Below are 25,472 nucleotides of genomic sequence, written 5' to 3' on the forward strand. Positions count from 1 at the left end.
AAAGAGGATCTTTATACATGTTTAGACTAGTTGTGTATCAGTTAAACCCCTCACACACACGCGCTTGTCAATGCAGACATCTATTGTTGTTGCGTCTCAAGTAGTTTGTTGTTGCTCCGTCATTTCTTTTTCGACTGTGAAACAATGGCCTGGGCCAATGTTGCCACCTTCACTGTAAAAAACTATTTTTTATGATTTGTTATCACAACTTTTTCTTTTGTCAAATCAACTTAGATAATTAATGTGGTTTAGATTATATAATGTTTTGAGTTTCTGTTGATTAAACCAATCTCATTTCAATAAGCTCAAGATTTTAAGGCACCCGGGTCATTTTTATTAAGTTGTTTAAGTTTTTTAAGTGTTGTGGATAAACTAATTACTGAAATAAAGTCAATGCACATGTGCAACCAGAGTACGCATGAAAAATATGTGCATACTTTCCTAATGGCTAAATTTACATCATGTATATTGTACGCATACCCAATATTGTCTTTGTCGGGCGGAAACCTCAAACGCTACATTGTCAAAGTTGATATTGTAGCTTTATACATGGTCAGACAATTGCCTGTCATAAGATTATTAACATTTGACCAAAATCAAGCTGGAGTTATGAGGTTTTTGACCAGAGAATTTCAGAGAATTTCGTACATAGGCCTACGTGTTTTGTCCTTCATTAGAAAGGCTTCTTCTAAAGCAGTAAGTGCATCATGTAACGTTTTTATCAACTTACAGGTTATTAAGTTTACTGTAGTTATGCGAGTGCTCAGTTTTTTCTGTCATTTGGCTCATGTTATTAAAAATGAAGTGCTTCGCACAGGCTATTTAAGACAGTACTGGCTATGACTCGACGACAAATGCAAGACTACGACACTCTTCTACGCTCTTCAAATACATAAAACATTAGGCTTTACAGTGTTTTAAAGAAAAAGTAAGTATTTTTTCAGTTCTTTATTTACCCTTGCAGTGCAAACAAGCAAAGACAGTCAAAACTGCGTTTGTGGCACTTCACTCACGATAGAGGCGGGCGGAGTTACAAGGTTTGACCGACAGTTTGAGGATTCAATGGAGTTACGAGGTGTAGGGATAGGGATGAAAAGACTGCTGGGGTCTTTTTCTTATATGTGAAACATCTCAGAAGCAGGAGACTTACAGTAAGCTTGAGTCTGCATTTGCTCTCCATTTGTTCTCATTGCTGTCAATGTGAAATCAAAGAGATCTCCTTTTTCCTGCAGGAAACTTCACAACTATTTAAATACAACTAGTTATTCATAAACGTGTAAAACAGGATCTGAAGATCTAAAGCACTTTGTGTGAAGCAAAGGTTGAGACAGTCTTGAGGGTTTCGTAAACAAAGCCGATTCACATCCCTAAAAGAAACGCTTTTTTTTTCTCGCTCAGCAGGACGTATGTTTGAAAGAAAACTCCGGTTTGGTATCTCCGCCACCAAGTCTCAAGGCTGTCCCACAGAACTCAGGACTGGAAATGAGCCAGGCGATTTTTTAGTGTTTGAAATTTGGGAAGTAATCCAAACAAAAGAAATACAGCCCTGGTATAGGCCTCTTAAAGTTATGCAAGTCTATGAGAGGAACAGTCCAATAAAAAAAACAGAAGAAACTTATGTAAAGCTCTCATTACTGTGGCCGTGCCCCGTGAGGAGGGGATGTGGAGCATTCCATGAAATGAGTGCCATTTGTGTCCACAACGTTTAATGCAAGGCACAAAACACAAAAATATGAAAGTATTTTGCCAGATTAAAGTCACAATAAAGTGAAGATAGAAATGACCGATCTTCTGTATTGTGAAATATACTCCCCAGACAAAAAAAAAGTCACTGTTTGGATTTAAACAGTAAATGCTTAAACGTCTATGATTGGATCATTATTGCAGTGATTATTATGTTTCTAGCATGTTATATGTTTGGCAACAGTTCTTCTAACCTTTGATAGCTTTTCATTTCTTAAACAACCATCATGGCCATATTCCACGATGAAAATGTCAAGAATCATCAAGCTCAAATTGTGAAAGAATGGGTGGGACAGAGCATGAGGAATAATTTTCACAGATGAATTGTCTGAATAGTCCAAACCTTAAATTCCTTGAAAGTCTTTGGGATGTGCTGGAGGAGACTTTACAGAGCGCTGGACTCTTGCATTGTCAATCCATGATCTTGACCAAAAATGCATGCACCTCTGGATGAAAATAAATGTTATTTCCATCAAGAGGTGCATACATTTTTGGTCAAGATCTTGTATTGACAATGCAAGAGTCCAGCACTCTTTAAAGGATGACAAAGGATGACCTGGAATATGACCATGATGTGTCTTCATGGTTGTTTTAGAAATAAAAAGCTACACTTTTTTTTTTTTTGGCTGGGCAGTGTACATCCAAGTGTAAAGATTATCAAAAAGATAAAGAATATAGGACGGGTGTCTTGGTTCAATCCACTGGTTGTTGATTCGGTGAGAGGCAGATCTAAGAAAAGGACGGGGTTTAAGGGCCCTTTCACACCCACCTTGTTTGGTCCGGATTTTCGGACTTTTCAGTTTGATCCGAACCAAAATAACAGGTGTGAAACCTCCCCCCGGACCACGGCCCGGACCAAACAGACAAAATTTGGTCCGATGAAAAGAGGTAGTCTCGGTCAGGGTCAAACTGAAAAAAGGTTTGGTTTGTTTTTAGTGTGAAAGCCATATTCTGTAAGGTTCGGACTTTCAGACCATTTACAGGAAGTTCCGGTAGTTCCCGCGTAGCCGAAGAAGACATAGATAGCAGGAAAAATGAGCCGTGGTAGGACATGGGGAGAGGAGGAGACAAGGTTTTTATTTGAAATATGGTCTGACGACATAAGTCAACTGGAAAAAAACGCTTGCCGTCTTCTCCTCCTTTCCCGCCGGCGACGATCAAATGTTCGCACGACGAGGACGTTCATTTGGCGAATTTGAACTAGCCTCGCGTATAGTTGGTGCTGCAGGTGGTAATACCATAATAATAACAATGTAGTTTCAACGATATGCGTCTGTTCATTCATTGTTGTCAAAGTTACCGCTGATTTGACAACACGCTGAGGTCAGACGCACGTCCACAGAGATGATGACGACAGGACGCAAGCATGTCACATAAAGTTCTTTAGTGCGCTCGCATAATTGCAGCGTGAAACCAAACCAAAACTTACCGAATGTATAAAATGTATAAAAAAATTACTTTGGTCGGACCTTCAGGTGTGAAAACGCCCAAAGTGGACAGAATGATTAGAGAAGTCCGGAAAGAAGTCGTCGTTTTAAATTTTAATATGTATAGAAGAGTCAATTGTTGACTCTTGAATGGTAATGATTGAAGGCCATACGCTTCATAATAGAGCAGAGCCATAATGACTTGAAATGTTGAAATGGCTTAAACAAATTTCTATAGAATGATTAAATTCTTACAGAAATGTTCTTTCCAAAATGGAAAACGGAGCCACATATTACAACGACCCTCTCAAGTTAGAACAGGATGGCAAATGATAGCTGAAGCCATATTTCTTTTCAGAACATGCTTTTAATGAGCAATATGGAAAGTTTTGCAAAGTCTGCAGACGCTCTCTCTTTCTCTCCGCCTGTAAACCCAAGTAAGCATCGTGAGCATGAGTTTTAATGCCTGCTCTGTGTCCTGTGGAGACTGGAAGCTCAGGGTTGTGGGAACGCAGGGTGCCACCTTATGCCAACCCATACGCGGTCACGTCTGCTCATGTCAGATGAACCCATGCAGCTTGGCTCTGATCTGAGTAGAGGAAGAACCAGTGCGATATTGTCGATCTGTGTACTTCCTCCTCTGCTGCTGACAGATCTAGTTTCATTTGGCATTATAAACAGGTCTGTGGTGTTCAGATCAGATGACCTGCTTGAGAACAGAATAACTATGGGAACTGAGAAAGATATGGATGGAATGTAACTGTTATATAATTATAAATATATAATTTTAACATACTTCTTGGACTGCCAAGACATAATGCAAATAAAATACAAAATAATGTTTTTTTACCTGAAAGCCTGAGGCTGAATTGTCATGCAACATAGTAATGTGATTTGGCAATAATGTAGATTAGTAGTATATCTATTCAGTAGTATTAGGGTAAACTGTTTATTAGTATCCCATTCTGAACACAAACATTAGTTTTTTTGCTGTCAATACGAGTTATACAGAACCACTGGATGATTGACATTGACATATTCTATAAACAATAATGAATAAGTTCTATCTGCCTATCATAATCTGTCATTTAAGGTCAAAAATTAACTGGAGAAAAAGATTTTGTCCTTTTTGTGGATTAAATTATGCTGGTATCATTACAGGTTTTAATGCTTGACAAGTCCCTCATGTTGGTCTCCAGAACAGCCACTATATCAGTCCACCAGACCTTGAGCTTTGAATGAAGCTTTCAGTCCAGGCTGGTGTCATTGTGATTGAATTACAGGGTGCAGAAGGATTGTGGGTGATCAGCTTGGTGAACTGATAGCATTAAGTCAGCCATTCTGCATGGCGAGAGAGAGCGAATCAGGGTTCAGTCGGCCATAAACACGTCTAATTGATCTGGGATCATTTCACTTGACTCTGCAGTTTTCACACAAGAGTTCACCACCATTTCACCACAGGACTGGCCCTGCACGCATTAGAATCATGTGGGTGCTTAATATATATACAATATTATTTTAATATATGTGTGTGTGTGGTGTGTGGTGGTGTTTTAAAATGAGGCAAAGTTATCTTACATATATATATATATATATATCAAATATAAATCTATGTCACTGTTACACTTAATGTTCCTGGTTAAATTACACATTACATAAAAAAGACATACTAAATACAATTCTATTTAGTATTTTTGCACTATGTAATGTTCTATTTATTAAAACCAAGTATAAATTTAATGAAGGATTTTTACATTTATTCCAAAATAATATCTAAAGGCAGTAACAATGTAATGTTTGTGTTGTTATATTCTTTTAATATTGATTATTTTCTATGCCTCATCCCCTGCATGGGCTGTTGATTTAACATTTATCATCATCAGAATCATGTGACTGCAAACAAGCTATTCATAAAGAGAGCCACTTACTTCATTCCTGAATGAATCAGACATTTGAACGAATCGAATGCATGAATGAATGACTTACTCATTTAGACATTTATAGTCTACCGGCAGTTTAAGATTCTTGTGTGTCATTTCATAAATTATTATTTTTTAATTCATGTTTACATAATACGTGTGTGTGTGAGAGAGAGAACTTAGAACTTAAAACTAAACCTGAAATTAGCTCAATAGTAAAAAAAATAATAATAAATAAATAATAAAAAATAAAAATTAATTATTCTAAAGGAGAACAGTACATAACAAAACTATACTAAAACGTAAAAACCGTACTAAAAAAATTGCAAAACCAAAATATATTAATTCGTTAAAATATGAATGAATTAATACAAATACAAACTAATACATATTTCCCTCCTGTTTATATTCTTTAAATAATTATACATATACATGTTTTATATGTAAGCATTTTTAGTTTGCAATTATCAGTATAAAATTATAGCCTACATAATAAAAAGTAACTGAATGTTTATGTATGAAATGTTTTTGGTCTTTGAGGTCAAGCATATTATAACCAATCGGGTAAGGCCTCAGCTTTATCAATTTATTTAGCTTAAGGATTTCATTATTCTAGACCAGGCAAAATATTAACCCAAACATTAACATTCAAAATGTTAAATGTATCAGTATAGAAATAACAAAAATATCTGACATTAATGGTGAAGCATACTTTTTTGGATGTTATTTTTCCCTCTATTCCTTTTTAATGTCTTACCATAAGTACGTCAACTAGTACAGTAATTAAGTAATTAATTTACTTATAATCTCGGTTGATTTCCTGAAAAAGTGTCAAAATACAGTGCCAAAAATATAGCGTGCACATGCACCGGGACAGGTGTACAAACACAAGGGCCCAAGTCTGTCGTAACTGACAGCTCTTTGCGAGAATCACTTAATCTGTTTGGAAATGAACACCGGTAAGAGAGCAAGCACGCCTCTGAATCATGTACAGCCGTCTTTATCCGTGCACTGTGCATAGACTCGGCCAGAGCACTTACATAATCCAGTTAAAATACACCCCCAGTCACATGTAGCATTCAGCCCTGTAGAGAGAGAGAGAGAGAGAGAGAGAGAGAGAGAGAGAGAGAGAGAGGAGAGAGAGAGAGAGAGAGAGAGAGAGAGAGAGAGAGGAGAGAGAGAGAGAGAGAGAGAGAGAGAGAGAGAGAGAGAGAGAGAGAGAGAGAGAGAGAGAGAGAGAGAGAGAGAGAGAGAGAGAGAGAGAGACTACTGCCGCTAGGGCCGTGCTGGCAGCTGTTCAGACATTCACACACACACACACACACACACACACACACACACTCATACACACACACGCACAAAGCCATTAAAGATTCAACTGTGATTCGTTGCCAGAGTTTCAGTGCCCTGCCTGCATGTGAACTGTCTGTGGAAAATCGAGCCAAGAGCTCTCTCTCCGAGCACATGTGACTGAGTCTTACGAGAAAACACTCATACACACACACACCCACACACACGCGTAAAGAGAAAATGAGCAGGACGTCCAGCCCTTTAAAGTCACAGTGCGGGCCTCCTGAAAGCATGATTGGTTCCACTTCCTGCTGTACTTTTGGCTGTGTGCGTTTAGCTAATGGGTGACGGGCACGTCATACACAATTTCGACATGACTTCAACAGAGACAACCATGACTGATCTCTTTAAGGAGCAGAGCTGACGTGAAAAACCACATAATCACCCGGGTACATCTGGCCAGCCCTGTCTGAAAACACGCAGGCTCACCATCTGGGCTGGCACACAAATATGAGCCTGATCACCAGTTCACCAGCGTTATACCACCTGGTCATTCTATGGTCACATCTATTAGTTATGCACGTGTCTTTAACCCTTGTGTTATGTTGCAGGTCAATTTGACCCGTTTCGATTTTCTAGTTGTTGGAAATACTGGTTAACCTATGTTTTTTTTCTTGATATTTTGTGACTTTTTCTCATTTATCATCATGAACATGCATGCAAAGTTTCAACATGCTGATGTGTTTTGACATATACAAACAAAATTACTATTACGTTCGTGATGTTCGCGGGTCAATTTGACCCGCATATTTTAACGCTCTAAGGCAAGTGTACCGACCCAAAATAATAACATTTATTGGTTATATTTTGTTATTGTGGCTTTTTACTACCTTATGAAGCTAAAGAATTAGCTTGTCCATATTTATTTCAATACAGAAAAATATTTTGTCAGCCAGATTGTAAAAATTAGCTATCATTTTTTTTTTCAAGCTACCTGAAATAAAAATAAACCTTTGTTTTTTTTTTGTTGATATTTTGTGACTTTTTCTCATTTATCATCATGAACATGCATGCAAAGTTTCAACATGCTGATGTGTTTTGACATATACAAACAAAATTACTATACGTTCATATTATTACTAATAGCGTCAATTTGACCCTCATAGACAGATATTCAAAAGAAACTGTACAGACACAAAATAAAAACATTTATTTTATGTATGGCAGGGCACTTGTGATGTGAGGTGTGCCCATCCAAGTGTGAGAGCAAAACCAGCACCGTGTGTGAAGTGCAAGAAATTCATATGCAGAAAACACACACTTGCTGTGTGCTCATCATGTCAGAAGTAACTTCTTGACTTTATGAAATGAGTCTACAAATATATAAAAGTTGAGCCAACTTAGGAAAAGTAAACATTATTTTAATTATACAGCTAAATTTAATTTATCAGTTATGATGTTCTAAGCATAAAAAAAAAAAAAAAAAAAAAAATGAAAACGTAAAAAAAAAACAGTATACTGTTAATCAATAATAATAACATTTTGTCAATACAAAAAAAGTTTTAAAAAATGGTTAAAAAACATTTTCATAAATCATATGTTCATATTTTTTTTGTTGTTGTAATGTTTGACAAATGTTTATATTAACAGTTTACAATTTGTACCTGAATCTTTGTTGTTTTTCATAGTGTCATTTTTGAGGAATTGTATTGAATCCAATTAGGGTCAATTTGACCCGAACCATAAGGGGTGTACACAGAAATCCAACATAACACAAGGGTTAATATTAATAACTGTTGAATAAATAAGGGTTGTTTATGGGTGAGGTGGATCCTTTCGGCCATGCCTCGTGCTCGAGACCCTTGCCTTCTTTATTATTTATCAGCACTGCGGCTCTGTATGTACTAATGCATTCTATAGGAACTGCAGTAGGCTAGCGTATGAACTATTATGTGTCTCCTTACGCCTGTCACTCAGAAAAAAATAAAAATAAAAATGTAAATAAAATAAAAATAACGCACTTCTCATCCAGGACCAGTTGGATGAAGAAAAAGGCTAATCGTTTAAAGGTAATTTCCGATGATTTACCGGTATTTTGGTACTATATGTGAATGGTATCTTATCGGTAAAAAAAGACGGAACGCTGCTTGTGAGAACAGCGCATTTGTGTATTTACCGGAAAAGTAGTTCTGGTAATTTTACGGTAATTTACCGGGATTGCGGTGTGAAAGGGGATGGTGAATGCATCACAGAAGAAAACGGTCTCTTAGTTTGTAAAGTCACGATCATTTCCGCAAAACACTGTAATTTCCGCAATTTATTGCGTTTAATAGCATTTGTTTTGCTAATTAATTCCATAGCATTCGAAGTATCTTAAATATAAAACTACACTGAACAAATTATAAACGCAACACTTTTGTTTTTGCCTCGATTGCCCAAGATTGTCTCGGTCTAGGACACAGGTACAAAAAAATCTCTTTATAAAAGCAAAAATAAATTATATATATATATCAACTCCTACAGAAAAGTGCCCAAAGTTGAAGATCACATAACATATAGGAGTAGTAAAAGCAGAAGATCTCAAAGCCTGTTATGTACAGCTGACTTAGTTACATAATCAATAAACACAGCACATGGATTTCCACCCCGAACAATGTCTCCGTCTGGAATAATCCTGTTAGATTTAGAAACGGCCTGTTGCTCACCGCAAAACTCTGTTCGGAGTGTCATGTTCTTTCACCCCTTCGGCACGATTTAACTTACTCGCACGTTATTTCTATGAAGGTGTGGGCTGAATGGGTTTTATGATTGCTTGTGATGTGGGCCACAGGCTGTGTGCTCATCTGCCATCACTCACGTTTACACACACAGAGCCCTGGTTCAGTCTATAACACAGAGAAGCACGTGCCAAACTTAATTTACCCTATACTCAAGTATATTTTAAAGTATACTTTATGTAGTAGTATACTAATATCAATGTCCTACTATTATACTTGTGTATTATTTCAAACTAATTGGGTCTAAATTAGCTCACTTTTCAGTGAAGAAAAGTACACTTTTAAGTATACAGTATATAATGTGTAACAATAGTAAACTTTAAGTACTGCTTTACAACTGTTTTATATAAGTGAATTTATAGGTATACTTATAGTTTACTAGTTAAACTATTTTACTATTTAGTTTACAATTTTTTTTTTGTTTATGAAGAGTACTTTAAGTGAACTTAACATCATACTTATAGTTTACTATTTATATATTATTTTTTGCACTTTAAGTACTACTATGTTCCTATTTTGGTATTTTTTTAATACTTGAAATATACCTTTAACTGAACTTTAACTCTTTCCCTGCCAGCATTTTTTGGATTTTTTTAAAACGATGTGAAAAAAAGCTACTCAATCAAAAGAGTAAACAACTATTTTGAATTTTACTTTTTAAGTATATCTCTATCAAAAGATATACAAGTACAGGCCAAATATACTTTTCAGTCAAAAGTCAATTATACTTGTATAATTTTAAGTAGCCTGTATTTCTGAGAAGTACATACAAAAGTAGACAAAGTATACTCAATTTAGTTTAGAAAAGTAATAGCACATTTGAACAAACTTATTTTTGTCTGCAATAAAGGGACATGTTACTTCAAATGCACAGTTGAAAACAATTCAAGTGTCCCCCTCATGCCATGGTAGGCACTATTTTCCTATTTTCCAACCACCCTGAAGCAAATGAAGTGAGAGGTCACCAACCATGGACGATGTGCAATGCATCTACAAAACCACAGCTAAATATAGTGAATAAGATGTCAAGAACAAGATGTCCAAGTGACCCTCCCAACACACACACCAAAAAAAAAAAAACTGTTTTTGATCAACCAACCAAACTTTTCTCCAGAGTGAGAGCAGAGATTCATTTATCCCCCTGTGGAAGTGAAATTCAGGACGGAGGATGATTTTCTCTCTTTTTTTTATGAATGAGATAAAGAAAGTCAGTGAGAAATCCAGCATCCCCCCGCAATCCTCCCTAGTGAATCATCAGGGTCCGTCAGACAGTGCTAATTCACCAAGCCAGTTCTCACCTGTGACTCATCGTATAGGCCAGCCACACGGACGATGGGCTGAGCATCAATGCCTTGTATGAATATGTGTGGCAGAGAGACCAATACAAAAGCGCTAGAACATGCTCAAGTGTTCAATGGACCTTGTAATTGCCGAGTGTGAAAGCAGTCGCTCCCTAACAGCATTTTGAAATGATTATGATTCAGGAAGTCAAGGATGTAGCTGTTCACGATTACAAATGTATGGAATGTGTATAAAATACATAATAAAATACATAAATGGTTTTATTTCATAAAATAAAATAAATATATAAAATAGGAAATAAAATAAGAAATAATAATACTAATAATACTAATAATATATTTATATTGCATAAAGAAACTGAAGACTATTTTTAGGATCATTCATATTACTTTCATTATAACACATCTGGGTATGGACTTTTTCTCACCATATTTTCATTACTTTAATACAGTACATTTCATTAAAATGAGCCCAAAAAAATCTGGAGAGCCTATATTACGGTTTCTTTCTCACATTAAAGTAATGAAAAAAGTAACGATAATGGGACTGTTAATAATAAAAATGCTTAATTGTCTTTAAGAACAATATAATTTCTTATTTAGTTATATTTCTTTAATTCTGATGATTGATTTAAGTATCGGACATGCTCTTTACAAGTTTCGCACGATACATTTTTCTGTAACTACTTCAATATGTAACATCTGTATATGTCTCTCATGGAAGCTTTCATTATCTTGAGGTGACTGTAGATCTTCATGGTCTATGATTAAATGCAATAAACCAATAATTATCTCCCACTTACACTGTAATCTTGTATACACCACAAGTTTGTTTCTTTCTATGTAAACAGACTATGTATATTTTGATAAGGTGGATTGTAAACTAGAACATGTCTTCAATAAATATTTCAGAGAAACATATCATCGCTGATTGCCTAATTGTGGTAGAGAAATGACTGATAGAATAGGAATCATAGCTTATGTTTCAGGCTTTCCTTTTTTGGACTTTTATTCCCACAAGTTGCAAACTTAACTGCTGTGTCATTTGCTTAGCCTGACAGCGTAGGACTAAATGTTCTCGTCATATTATACATTGTAAAGTGGCCAAGCTGAGCACTCTGAGAAAACCCCCTTTCCAAATAGCTTTCAGTTGTTTTCTTTCCATCGTTTCAAGCGATGTTTTGCGGGGTGTTTTGGACACCGTAAACAGGTTAAGAATGTACGAGTGCGACTGCACTGTGTCCCAACAAAAGGAAGAACAAGAGAGTAAAGATTGTCGGCCAATAGCATATTGCTATATTTGCTGACTTCCGCCGAAAAGGGAGGGTCACCGCTGCTGTTTTTAGCAGCACGTCTAGTGTTTGCATCACACCTTCTTCGCATCTAAAAGAGATGATGTTGAGAAATATAGTTATCAATCCCTTGCCTCTCGTTGTAACCTCAAATAGAATCTGCTGAGCCACACATAAGCCCTTATAAAGAATCTTTCTACAGTCACATAAATTATATTTCGCAGGCAAAAAAGGTCCATTATCTATAGCGATATGAAGCACAGCTCACACTTTTAAACCAAGCTAATTTCTGCAAAACGTTCTTTTTGGCGCTCGCACAGGCAAAACTCCAGAGCACAGATTCCTATTGAAATGACTGAATTTCAGCTGCAAAATTTCACCAAGCAACGGTAAATGTGACCTTAAAGCTGCAGTCCGTAACTTTTTTTGTTCAAAATTTACAAAAATGATATAATACGCGAGTACATCATGAATCCATTTTTTCAAACCGTGTTTTTGTCTTATCCTGCTACAATGTTCTTCCGCAAGACGCATGCAGTTCTGTTTATTAACCGCTAGAGCGAAAAAAAAGTTTCGGACGGCAAGTGATTCCACACTTCTGTGCCATTATCGTTAGAGTTGTGGTGTGGACTTCTCGAATCTCATAGAATTAGAACAATTATTAGAACTTTACAGATATAGTTATCGTTATAATTATAGTCCTTGTTGTTAACTGGCCTTTATATCGAGAAACAGTCACAGCAGGACCTTATAAATTGGCCCGAACATGCTATTACTGGCCTCAATAGGACCCGTTCCCAGAAGAAAGTCTGCATTTAAAACCAGACCAGTTTGTGTCACTAATCCATCTGGGTGGCGTCTTTGGCTAGGTTCAGAACCCACAATGTTTTGTTAACGTTCTCCTGGTTGTCAAATACCGACAGGAACTGAGAGGGAGAGATTTGGAAGAAACATTCAGTTCACATCAATTATGACTTTCAATTGTGCAAAGCCGAAAGGAGAGACAGAAGATGGGTGGGTTTTTTCTCTCACATGTGCTCACGTTTTCCGGGGAGGAGGACTATGACTCATTGGCTCCAGCCGTTGAATCTTTGTCTGGACTCCAACCAGAGATCCCCCACCCCCCCCCCCCCCCCCCCCCAGAGAGAGACTGCGAGTCCTCATTTGCTCTCTCACCGTCACAGCCACCAACTTGAACAACCACCACAGCATGAGCGTGAACATACCAGTGGACACAGACCACCCGGCGTGCCCTTTTCCCCCCGTTTGGGCTGTTTGAAAAAGTGCGCTGAATAACGTATGACGGAATAGATCTACACGACTTCACCTGCTGTGAGGCTTTTAGAGAAGGCGCAACATTCTTAACACAGCAAGTGAATGTTTTTCCACCCTGCCCCCCTCACCATGGAAACTCCACGGGCTGCTGTGTAAAAACAGTGCGAGCGTAAAGGCAGCACGTGTGCAACCCGACACGAAACAGAATGTGGCCTATCACGTTCAGCCTCATTCATTCACATCCACTTGGTCCACATACGAGCAGCTGTGCACATTGCAGTCAGTCGGGGACAGGTAAGGATAAGCGCCGCTACGGGGCGTCTGCATGCAGTGAAACAGAGAGCAACAGTAGCAATGCGCACATTGAATCGCTCCTTAGACACATGTGTCGCTGGCTCGTGGTGCATGCAAATGTTTCCACATTGGTTTGTTTACAGTTGCAAAATTATCAATAGACCTAAAAGTGTACTAGTAGAAGTTGTAAATTCCTAGTCCATAGATCAATATCATGAAATAAAACTGAAAAATCCAATTAGTAAATGTACCAATGTCTATAAAAAGGAGCCCATTTAAGGACCAATATGTTTTTTTGTGAAAGTTATTGTTCACCTTTATTCCCAAATACTCATTAATGTTATATATCATGATATTTTACTTGATTTTTTTTATAGTTCCCATTTTTAAACATTTTAATTAATTATAAACAAAATAAGTAGGCTACATATAACATCTACAAACACACGCACGCACACGCGCGCACGCGCACACACACACACACACACACATTTAGCTGCCAAATTACCCCCAAACGATACACACAATAAAGTTATACATAATGATACATACCTCTTGAAACAGATGCAACATACTGTTGTTGTGGTTATTCAATCTGGTGAACATGATTTCTGGTTGCATCTATTTGTAGATTTGCACTTTAACTTAACCTTTGAAACCCCTGTTGCAACAAGTAAAAGTGAAAAATATATGTGGCCTACTTTTACAAACTTTTACTTTATTTGGAGTGTCAGACCCTCCCCCATTAATTAACACCCTTGCTCTATGAACAAACATCATACGGTTTAAAGTTGGAAGTAGCGATAGTATTCTTCCCTACTGTGATGTAGCCTACATCTGAGTCAAAGAAGTTTTTTTTTTTTAGGATGGGACCTCATTTTGTCCATCAGGAATTGATTAGATGGTTGTGGTTTGCTATTGGTTGATCTCATGTGAGTGACAGGTTGCCCCGCCCTCGCGGCAGTAAATACGACATCAGAGATAATAAGATATGTCACTGCAAAACAAGGAGAGGACGTTATTTTGATTGAAGTTTAGAATTACAGAAATAATAATGTACATAATTCATACTGAAATTGTCCAATTTGATTTTATGGTGACTTTAAAAGCAACTCAACCCAAAAATATAAGAGGGAGGTGCATATCTGGCGTCATCGCATGATTCGCATCCGAGCTAATGAGGTATAAAAAAAAAAGTTAGTAACTGTGAGCAACAACCAAAAAAAAAAAACGCTAGCAGTTGACATTCTGTCCGCCTGTTGGAATGAAACCGATCCGCGTGTCCACGTGTTTTGTCAATTTGCATATTATTTTAATATGTAAGCTCGTCTCCCCTATCAGCCGGAGCTGGCTTCCAACGCAATCTCTATTTGTCAGATTCGGGTCTGGAAGCACAAATCGGAACGCTCGGCGTTTTAGTGCCCGCCCTCTCAGACACGTTGCCTTGGGAGAAGTAACACGGGGCCACACAACTGCAGGTCTACATCACTGAAACCACGTACGCTTCTCAACAGAGGCTCGATCGGGCGCTCCAGTTGTCTTTGGATATACCGCTGAAACAAAGGACAGTGCGGCCATTCGTCCCATCCGGCTTGAGGTAGGATACGCGTTTTAAATAACAGCGATTGCTTCCGAAAATATGTTTTTGTGGGGTAACAATTCCACATTTAGAAATAACAGTGAGGTATAGGGCTTTTTATGTAACGTTATGTGCGAGATGTTGGAAGATGCAGCTGCGTGAACAGAGGCATCCGCCTATACAAATACACATGCGTTCTTAATGTACGTTAGCCTAACGTTACATTCTGATCATGTATTCATTGTATTAAATGTAGCTTTTGTTTGATATAATTATTTGGTCAATCGTGTCTTTTAAGTAATAGTTCGTGGCTTTGTTCATGTCCGTTTTTTGCGAGAGTATTCGTTTTAATATAATAACGTTATAATCCTCTAGGCATAAAGGTAAGTTAGCCTAAACATTTTGTAATGTGTTTGAAAATGCCAAAAATTGCGGTGGTCTTGTCCTGGAAGGGTTTATTAAGGTGTTAGTCATCACCAGGGCCCCACCCTCATATCAGACAGGTAACGTTACATTAATTCTGTACGGGTTTTGTTTTATATCATAGTCTTTTTAATATTAATATACGTGTTGCCCATAGCAACCGATATTACGTGCAGGCGTATAAGAAATACCTCTCGGTTACATGACTTCCTACATTTGCCGTTGCGCTAAATGCCGCTATTAAATAATTGTCACGTGCCCGCTTTGTCTTTACACTGGTAACCAAACGTAAACACTGTGAAAATAAACCTTTCAATGATTGTCTTTGTTTTGTCAAATTAGCTGTAACCACAAACTAATAAAGGGCCTTTTCATCCCCGTCCCCAGCTGTCGACAAAACTTGTAAAGTATCCGATGTAGGCAGTTTTTCGATTTGAAAGAGGAGTTTGTTCGCTAACGGCAGTCGTGCTAAACGCGGCGTTTTGTTTGATTAAACTTTTGGTGAAACTAGTACTGACAGGAAAAAGCTGGTCAGCAGTTACATCCATTTGGAAGGCAGAGTTGTGTAACGTTAACTGTTATAAAGCCAATTAGTCGCGTGCTTGAAGGTAGAGCTATTACATAATGTGGCTTTATTGGCAGGGCAGAACTCTGCCTCAGCAGTCCATTTGTTTGCAACGATACCGACCAGCTGATGGACAGATTAAATGCCCAAGAGATGTGAATGTGCTTAGGCAATCTGAAAATCCTCGTGCGTGCACAATGACTACGAGAAGTTGCTTGATAAAGTTTAAGTACTTCTATTGTATAATAAGGTATTTTCATTTATGTAAAAGTTACATTTAGAGTGCATTTAAAAATATTTTTGGAAAAAAAACCCAATGCTTTTGTAATAACCGAAAGTGAATGTTATACTGTAAAAAATCCCATAAAATGACTTTATTTGTTCAACCTAATGTAACAATGATTCTGTTTTTGTATTAAAAACAACTATTTTTGGTATTAATTAAGGACGGTGTAATGCAGTGTGTGTGCAGTTTCCTGGGGTTTTTATTCATTTAGGCATAACATATTTTTGCATCATACATGTCCTGTTAATTCACAAGAAGCCCTTGGCTCGTCTATAAAAAGATGAGTGGTCGGTCGGCAGTAGCTTCTGTTAAACATATGCTTTAAGCAAATATTCATGGTTTGGCTCATTAATCAACGTTGTCAACACTCCTTTAATGCGTATTCCTTAAGGCATGTCTATTATGAAGTACCAAGGAGTGATGGAATTGATAATACGAGCTGAAAAATTACTGGTAATGCTCAAGGCTGCAGATCTGGTCCCAGCTGTGTGTTCCTAGACTCTTTTCAAATCACCCTCTTTTAAAAGCATGCCCACAAACTAAAATGTAAGCAGCATACACTACCAGCTTGCACCTAAATCGAACGTGCAAGTAATGTATGATTTTGAGCAATTTATTAATGAAATTCTGCAGAAAGAACGGTTTATTTCTAGGCCCTTTGTTCTGTCAAATGGTGGTCACCATGGCTGCGGCATTCTGGTCGCATTGAATAAACAAACAGGGCTTTAAATATGTGCTGTTTTTGTATCACCTGCTTCAACACAGACTGTTAGTTCTGTATTGCTTCATGTTCAAGTGTTTTTCAATTAGGTGCAATCAGAACAAACAAACGCGTGCTTCACAGGGTGCAAAATTGTTCTAAAAAGACTGCAGCATATAATCTTATTTCAAACATCTTAGATTTGAATAAATAAAAACTGTCTCCTGTTGCTACAATATTACACATGAATAAGGCTAATATAGTTTTTTGTGTAATAGCATTTATTCTTTTAGGGTTTGTTTTGGTTATGTTCATGTACAGAAGAATTGGTGTTGTCATTGAAAACATAAGAATTAACCATAAACGTCAGTTTCATTCGTTCTTTGCACTGTTCGTGAAACTGCAGTAGCCTAAGTCTTTTTTTCTTTTCTTTTTTTTTATGGCCGCTGTTTATCTTTAGTCTGTGTGTGAGACTCAGGTGGTGTGTCTGGAAAACACGCTGGTCTGAGCTGGCATGAATTCAGTATCCCACAGGATTTTATTGAAGATGCATGCTTAAGCTCTCATTTTGGGCCACTGGTATCTGCTAGACTATTAATCTTGCAAATAGGTCGACTAATAAAGGTGTAATTTTTGCTTTTATATTGCTGTGCCAAGACAATACAATGAAAGCGAAAACATTCCTTTTCTATTACACAATTTAATGCCAACTCGTGTTGTATTGTGTAATAATGTTGTTCATTAGTAACGTGTATTGAATTTGGAGATTAAAATACTCTCTGTTTCCCCTGTTAGGTCAGTGATGGTCCATGCTGGTTAGACCCTGCTTCTTAAGATGTCAGCTTCAGATTCGGACTATTCCATTGACTGGCTGGCCAGTGACGATGAGGACAACGATAGCGAGTTAGAATCAGACTGTACCAAAGTGCAGGGACAAACCACCTTGCCAAAATCCCCCTCCTCGGGGGTCGTCCAGGGGGTCCAAACTTGCCAGTCGCTCTCAAAGAGGAATGGAGATAAAGGGGAGGTAATGGACAAAGAGAACATGAGTTCTCGGGGAAGTTCTCCTTCTACCTGCAATAGCTCTTACTACAGCGAGGATGGCAGCCATTCTCTCCCGGGACAAGGGGATCGGACCAATTACAGCCGGTGCCCGGAGAGCCCTATAGGCAAAAAGAGGCAGGCGCTGAAGAGAACACGGAGCTCCATGGTGCCGGAGCAAAGGGAGAGGCAGCTCACACCTGAACAAATGGAGAAAGACAGGCTGTTCGCATGCAAGGTGAGACGTACTACTTTTTTGACTTGCCGGCATGCCAGAGAAGGGACATGGTGTTCTGAAAGATCTCCTACATGATCTATCTCCAGTTCTCCAACGAGCAGAATAAAATATAAAAAATACTCAAAGCAAAACCACTTCCAGGAAGACCCCTCCTCCATGTGTTCTTTCGAGGTGAAAAGTGAATGAGTCACACGAGGCCACTGAATGAAAAAAACGCAGTGTTTTCCTCTACCTTGTACAAATGCAGTGATAACCCGTTCCGTTCCATTTGCATAAATGTGTGAGAGTAGATGAGTCACTTTTTGCATCAGTGTCATTGTTGTTGGGAAATTATGAGCCGTACAAAGGAATGTCCTAACTTGATGTTTGTTTATGGTAATTGGCAAAGTGTACTGTCAACACCCTGAAATGAAACCGCAAAACTCTAGAAATTATTAGAGAAATGCTAAACAATAATTTAATATCCCAAAATCGAATGAAATACTGAATGATGCTCTTTGTTTTGCAGTGCTTGGAGCTGCAGTGTTACATTCACCCACTGTCCTCAATCCTTAATGGCCTCCGCTCAGGCAGATACAGAGAACGTAAGTAATACTTTATTCATTCTTATAGTCTAATGCAGGGGTCACCAAACTCGCTCCTGGAGGGCCGCTGTCCTGCAGAGTTTAGCTCCAACCAGGTCCAACACACCTGCCTGAAAGTTTCTGCCTAGTGAGACCTTGATTAGCTGGTTCAGGTGTGTTTAATTGGGGTTGGAGCTAAACTCTGCAGGACAGTGGCCCTCCAGGACCGAGTTTGGTGACCCCTGGTCTAATGCATCAGCCTTGATTCAAGAACTTGACAAAAAAAAAAAAAAAAAATCAGTATACAAGGAGAACTGCCAAACTAGAGGCAGCAGGTGATGACACGCTTCTCGAACCATGAGATTTGGGACAGAGATCTGTCATGAAACTAAAATGAGGCACCCAAATCAACCACAGTAATTTCCTGGTGGCACATGCTGCCTCGCTTAGTCATAATAAAACGTGTATGGTTGAAAGACAAATGTCTAAAGCAGTGCAAACCGCAAGGCTCCAATGAAATACCGAAGACACTATAGAGATAAGCTCAGGGGTTTGGGTTAGCTGTTTCCTTTGTGTCCTTGCGTAGCGGGATGAAATATTGTAAACATTTAGTTTTTTAATGTGGCTATTGTAACTGTTGATCCAAGTAATGACAGTAAAATCTCCACCGTCACACTGTCCTAACAAGGCGACAAAACGTGATTAAAAACTGTTTAGGTCACTTGGTTCTCATTTATGTAGTCCTGCCTACACTGGATTAAAATCACATTCCTCATATAAACAGCAAACATTAGAAAAAGATATACTAGCTGTGGAAGGTACGAAACCGTGAAATTGATGCCAAATGGAAAAGTGTGGCGTTACTGTTCTTTAGTTTACGCATGCAAACAGAGAACCACCCACACAATATTCTGGTTGACTAACCGTTTCATCGCAAAGCATTTTCACTTTCAGTGCGGACAGGAAAATTACTTGTTACTGGAATCATGTCGCGTCACGGCTGGTTAAAACTCAGAAAACTTGCTCAAGCTTGACCTTACTGTAAAACACCAACAGATGGTATTAGCGTTACTGGGTACTTAAAGAAAAGTTTTATTGGCTAGAGCCCCACATGTATTATAAAACAGGTTGCGCACCAGGCGGACCTGCTCATGAGTCTGGGACTACTGTCAATGCAAGGGCTCTGGGTGACACTGGACTTCCTGGCCAGAGAGACAGCAAGTCTGTCGTCCCACGTGTTTCACAAAAACCCATCTGCCTCGCAGACGTAGCACAGCCTGTCAGAGACAATAAGCTGGCACTGCTCATAAAAGAAAAGGTTTAAACTGTATCTTCTCCTTTCACAGGCCTCAGCAGTTTCCAAGAGAGTGTGGCCATGGACCGCATCCAGAGGATAATGGGGGTCCTGCAGAATCCCTGCATGGGGTGAGTTCCCTACGGTTTCTTTTACTTCACTCACGGGCCAATTGAGGGTGGGGGGGCTTTAGTCCGCACAGCACTCCTTCGCAGATCGATCTGAGAGATGTTGTGTTCATTTACCTAATCTACTTCAATCCACTACTTGCAACGTTGTTTCGTTGTTTGTGTGTTGACGCACATTAGCAGTAAATCGAGATTAAATTATCCCACGTCATTTGCGAATGACTTCTACTCCCTCTGCTCTGTCTGGAAGTCTTGTGAATGTCTTTGCTCTGAGGGTATAAGTGAACAAGACAAGGAGATGTGAAAACACATGGCTTCGCAGCATGATGCTTGGTCCAGAGCAGCAGGAGGGGAGGGGCGGCTGCTAGGCCAGTGCGGACCTGCCACCACAAATCTAAAAATGGCTGGACAAGAATAGAACTCAAACACGGGTCGTTAAAAATGTCCCAGCTCCTTGAGGGAGTAGCCTGTCATCCGATTAATTAGCCCTCCTCTGGCTAGACGATGTAAAGTTTGTGATGTCGTCTTTGGGGTGGGGGGGGTGGGGGGGTGGGGGGAGTCAGTGCTTCTGTTGCATTGAATGACCTCATAATGGGTCAGGCTGGGCTTAGGTGCGTCATTTACTTTTCCTCTTAACAGCACCTGGCACGTAGCCCAGATCTGCTCTCATTGTTTTGCATTGTGCTGCTCCACAAAGTCCAATATTCACGTGTGAGAGCAGAGTCTAGAACATCTAGATCACTGGTGTACTTTGGGCCACGTCCAGCAGTGTTGAAAACTGTGCGGCATGAAAACACACCTGGCGAAAAATACGCCTGAAGTGGGTATTCAGCCACTGAATACATAGATGATGGGGTTTTGGGTGGGGTACTTATTCAGGCCATCTGAACGAGGCACTGAGCCAAGCCATAACCAAGCTGACACAAGTGGGGGCGTGGCTGCGTCCCCACCACCTGACCCCTGCTATCATTCAACCATTCCGTCATGCCAGCTGGCAAGTCCCCCAACGCAAAGGTGCATCAGAATAGGGAATATTAAAGTAAGGTTTACGGCAGTAGCCATTTAAATTTGAAATGCTGAGAATGGGGCCATAGCAGATAATTTGTCATGTGACTTGCACTAATCCCCATTAACCATCTGTCGGGGACTGGTGCGAGTCAATGGGCACCATGTGCGTGAGTCTGCATCACTGCTCCTTAGCGCTACTATTTCTTTTCCCCGTGACGTGGACGTCAGTGCCCCGCTGCAGGCTTAAGTCTATATTTAGAGGCGAGGGAAACGGTTGCACTCCAGGCCACGTGTGTGTACTAACATGTGAATCAAACACAGGATCTGTTCTCATTTTGAGAAACACGTTTGTGTCTGTGTGTACATGTACGCATGATGCAGTGTACTTGCGGTTAAGTGCTCTTTCAACTCGCCTGACACCAAACAAGGTTACAGAACATTTTTAGTCACGTCAGTCACATTAAGTCTCAAACAGTTTTTTTTAGTGCTTCTGTGGGTTACCAGACTCAAATATTGTCCTTCCTGTGCCATGCAGAGAGAGATATGTTAACATCATTCTGAAAATGGAGGAAATGTTGAAGAACTGGTTCCCTCACATAAAACCTCAACGAAGCGACCAAGCCAATACTGCGGCGCTGATGGAGGAGACGACCCCATCTAAGAAAAATAAGGTAAGACTCTCTGAGAGCTGTCATGAACATGTGTAAGTTAAGACACCAGGCTGATTGAAAAGGAGAGACTGAAATGCCTGTTATATTGTAATCACTGGGCCAGAGAGGAACAGGACAGACAAGAAGGGATTACAATCTATTTTTACAGTACAGAGGTATAAAATGCACATCTCATGTTCACTAAGAACAATGACAGAAAAGAGCAGGTAATTTTGGAAAGCTTTCAGAGGACAGATAGAAGTCGGCAAGGTAAAAGGATATTCTCATGCTGATTGTATACCCCTACACAAGTTATTACTGTAATAGTTAATGACTGGAATAGTTAATAGTTTTCTCTCTCCTAGATCTGTTAATGCAAAAATACATGTAAAAATGCATTTAATACAACCAATGATTTGTAAATATGTTCCTTAATTATTCATTCATGAATATGAATTGTAAAATGCCATGTGGTGCGACTCCCAGAAAACCATGATATTTATTAATGAAATTTATTAATTAAAAATAATTTCAACTTTTAAAAAATATTTAAGATGGATATGGTGAGGTTACATGAAATTAGTTTATAAGGAAATGTATTATTAGTTCTTGATGGTTACACCACATGACATTTTTAAATGTAAACTTGGGATAAAAGCTTTTTAAAACCATATGAAACCAACATTTCTAGATTTTTTAGAAGATTTAAAACTAGTTTTCTTAAATTTGGTAAGTTAAAAGTATTTTCTTCAAGCATATCATAGAAAACCAATTGCAAAGAGATCCTCAGGAAAGCTTTGCATTGAAATCTTAAGTAATTCTCCCTCTTTTGATACTTTACAGTTGTCTCCAGCTACATCTCCCCTGCTCACTGGCATTGCAAACCCTGCCACCACAAGTGCCCTTTCAATGGGTAACAAGGCAATGAGAGTCAGCGACCTCACACCCCCAGGGCCCTACTCTGCAACCAACCTAAAATGGCTCCACACATCACCCATCTGCTCCCCGACGGCTGAACAAGCTCAGGAGACGGTTCGGAACGCTCTAAAGGCTCACAGGGACAGTGACGCGACACAGGACAACTCTGTGTCCTCCAGCACGGACCGTCTATGTAAGACAGAGTCTGCTCCCAGTCGACCGCCTCCGGCCAAGATTAACGCGCCATGCCTTGAGAGACTTCTTAAATCCACAGAGAGTATCATCTCCCAGAAAGGCCCAGTCGGCTTCGGTGGCATGGCAGCTAGTGGATGGTCTTAGTCCCGTGAAAGGGCTCTGGGAGATCAGAGCCTAGCTTGAGCATGACTGCCCCCAGCTGGTCTGGAGTCACCCGACTCCAGCACAATCCCTGCCTCCATTCTAGCCTTGGGAAGAGGCACAGAATGAAGCAGAGGGAGTTCAGCCCAGCAAAACAGTGACGCGTTCAGTTACAAACTGAAAAGTGACGGAGTGTGATTTTTGTGCGTGTCTGATGTGTACGTCTGCGTCTATTCCCTTTCTGTTGAACTGCAGATTGCGTTGTAGCAGTGTGTGTGTGTGGGGGGTGGGGGTAGTAAGGTTTTGTGATATTGGCTCAACTTCATACTTTACCTTTTTGAGTTGGTTTCCTCTTGAAACAAAGAAAGAGGAAATTTATCCTGTGGCGACAACATCGGATGAGGCAGCATATTGGTATCTGTGAAAAAGCGAATCTCTAGACAAAACAAAGCAGCCTTTTTTCCAGAAAGGGAAGAGGGAAAAGAGGGAGGAATTTATTCTGGGAACACTTCAGATATTCCAGCGTGTTAGTGATCTCTATTGTAGGTGTGGTTGAATGTGAATTTTTTGCTTTAGTTTGATCTTTAAATCCACTCTATAGAGTTGATTTGATGTGACTGTTACTTCATAGGTTTAAAGTTCTAGCTATGTTTTTGGTACAACGGTTCTACCTCATTCTGACACCGCATCTCCGGTAGTGTATGGATACAGTAAGAACGTACGTACATGCAAGTAGACTCGGAGCGAGGAAACTTATAAAGCGCATAAATACAGCGAGCGAAACTTGCCTGTCACGCCGAACTAACACTTAACAAGAGAAAGCTCCGGAGGCTTGACTGGTGCCATTGTAAAGAATGTGAACTGCAAATTTTCGCTTTTTTGGTTTGTTTTGTTTTAAAGCCTCCCAGTTCAAGGGCATACAGTGCCTGTCAATTCGATGTCAAACTGTGCCTCTTCACTGGTTTTGAAGGGAGAGCGTGAACCATCCAGAATACCTGACGCCTCTGAAGGATGTACAAAAACAAAATCAGGAACCTTCAAAACTCCTGCCATTCATTTTCTGCTATCAAGTAAATTATTTGAAACTCTTGCCAACTACTTCCTGTGGTCATGTGAGAAAAATGACATTTCGGTTTGCCACAGAGCTGGACAATATCTAAGAGGGAAAGGTATTAACTGTGTACATATTTGGAAAAGTTGTTAATTTACCCTTGCAAAGTGGCCTTTATAGTGTAATATTTTATACTTTCAGAAATAAATGTGGTTATATTTGTTTGCTGTATTCCATTTGTCTTAAAGCATTTTGTTTCAACTGATCACATATAAATTGTTGACTGTTAAAGGTTTTTCAATGGACAATGCTGATAACTAGATGGCAGAGTGGCAAAAAAAAATGCAGAAAGTATGTTAAAAAAATTATTTAAAAGACAATTTAAAGATTGATTAAAAAAAAGAAAAAAATATATATTCTAACTAACTATATATATATATGCACAGATTATACACACACAATTATATTTGTGTTACACTTGCGTAATGCTAAGTGTTTTCTTGCGTTTGATAGTTGTATGTAGGCCTACAGTGGTAGATATAAATATCAATACATTAGTCCATCAATGGCATGAATAAATTGAATGCTATGCGAGTCTAACAAGTCTAATAAAAAGTCACAAGGATTCTCTTCTCTGTCAAACAATATTACACCACATCTAATTTGGCAGCCCTTGTGTGCATTGTATTCAATATGGCTTTGATATTGCACCAGGAGACAGTTGATCACAGACCTTTTTGTTTGCTATACTCATTGCTATTCTCATATAAAAACATCTATTCAAATAGCAAAGCCACAAGTCATTCTTAAAACAACCCTCCCAAAAAAGGCCTATGAGGCAGATCCGAAATATAGCTTGTGCAAATCACAACTTGACCTTAAAAACTGAATCTATTATCTGTCGGAGAGTATTGAATATTACAGGACTGGTCTCTGGTGATTAACTGCCCTACAGTTTCTGGGAAGGAGAGAACGGGGAATGTAGAAATGCAGAATAAAACCCACATCCTCTGGAGAATAGAAAAGCAAATGTTTTTCTGGACGGTGATTCAGATGTCCTCCTCCTCGATCCCCCTTTTTTCCATTTCCCTGCTGTGCAGAAAATCATGGCCTGAACCAATCAACCAGTTGCATTGAGCAATGGCACTCTCATTTCACATTGTACTAGGTATTGGGAAGAGCGTCCATTATGGTCTCAAGTCCACTGAATACTTGTAAAGAGAAGTGCAAATGTTCTCTGAGCAGATTAACAAATTACACTTCCCTTTTACTAAGAAGACTGAGTGGAAGTTACCAACTAGCATAAGACTTACCATTCTAACTGCAAAGATGTGAAGTAAGGTCATGTAGTGGTAAACTTCTCAGTAACCTGCA

The 25,472-nt window shown here is 39.0% G+C and overlaps 1 protein-coding gene across 1 annotated transcript; it reads left to right on the top strand.

The window, feature by feature from the left end:
* The first annotated feature begins 14,311 nt into the window (after window positions 1-14,311).
* ciartb (circadian associated repressor of transcription b) lies at window positions 14,312-24,492 on the top strand. Its single transcript, XM_079604256.1, has 6 exons — window positions 14,312-14,915; window positions 17,667-18,150; window positions 18,659-18,734; window positions 20,060-20,138; window positions 21,679-21,814; window positions 22,637-24,492. The coding sequence occupies exons 2-6, from the start codon at window positions 17,707-17,709 to the stop codon at window positions 23,048-23,050; spliced, it is 1,149 nt and encodes a 382-aa protein (XP_079460382.1). The 5' UTR covers window positions 14,312-14,915; window positions 17,667-17,706; the 3' UTR covers window positions 23,051-24,492.
* The last annotated feature ends 980 nt before the right edge of the window (window positions 24,493-25,472 follow it).

Source organism: Phoxinus phoxinus, assembly GCF_949152265.1.
Source record: "Phoxinus phoxinus genome assembly, chromosome: 25".
Lineage (NCBI taxonomy): Eukaryota > Metazoa > Chordata > Actinopteri > Cypriniformes > Leuciscidae > Phoxinus > Phoxinus phoxinus.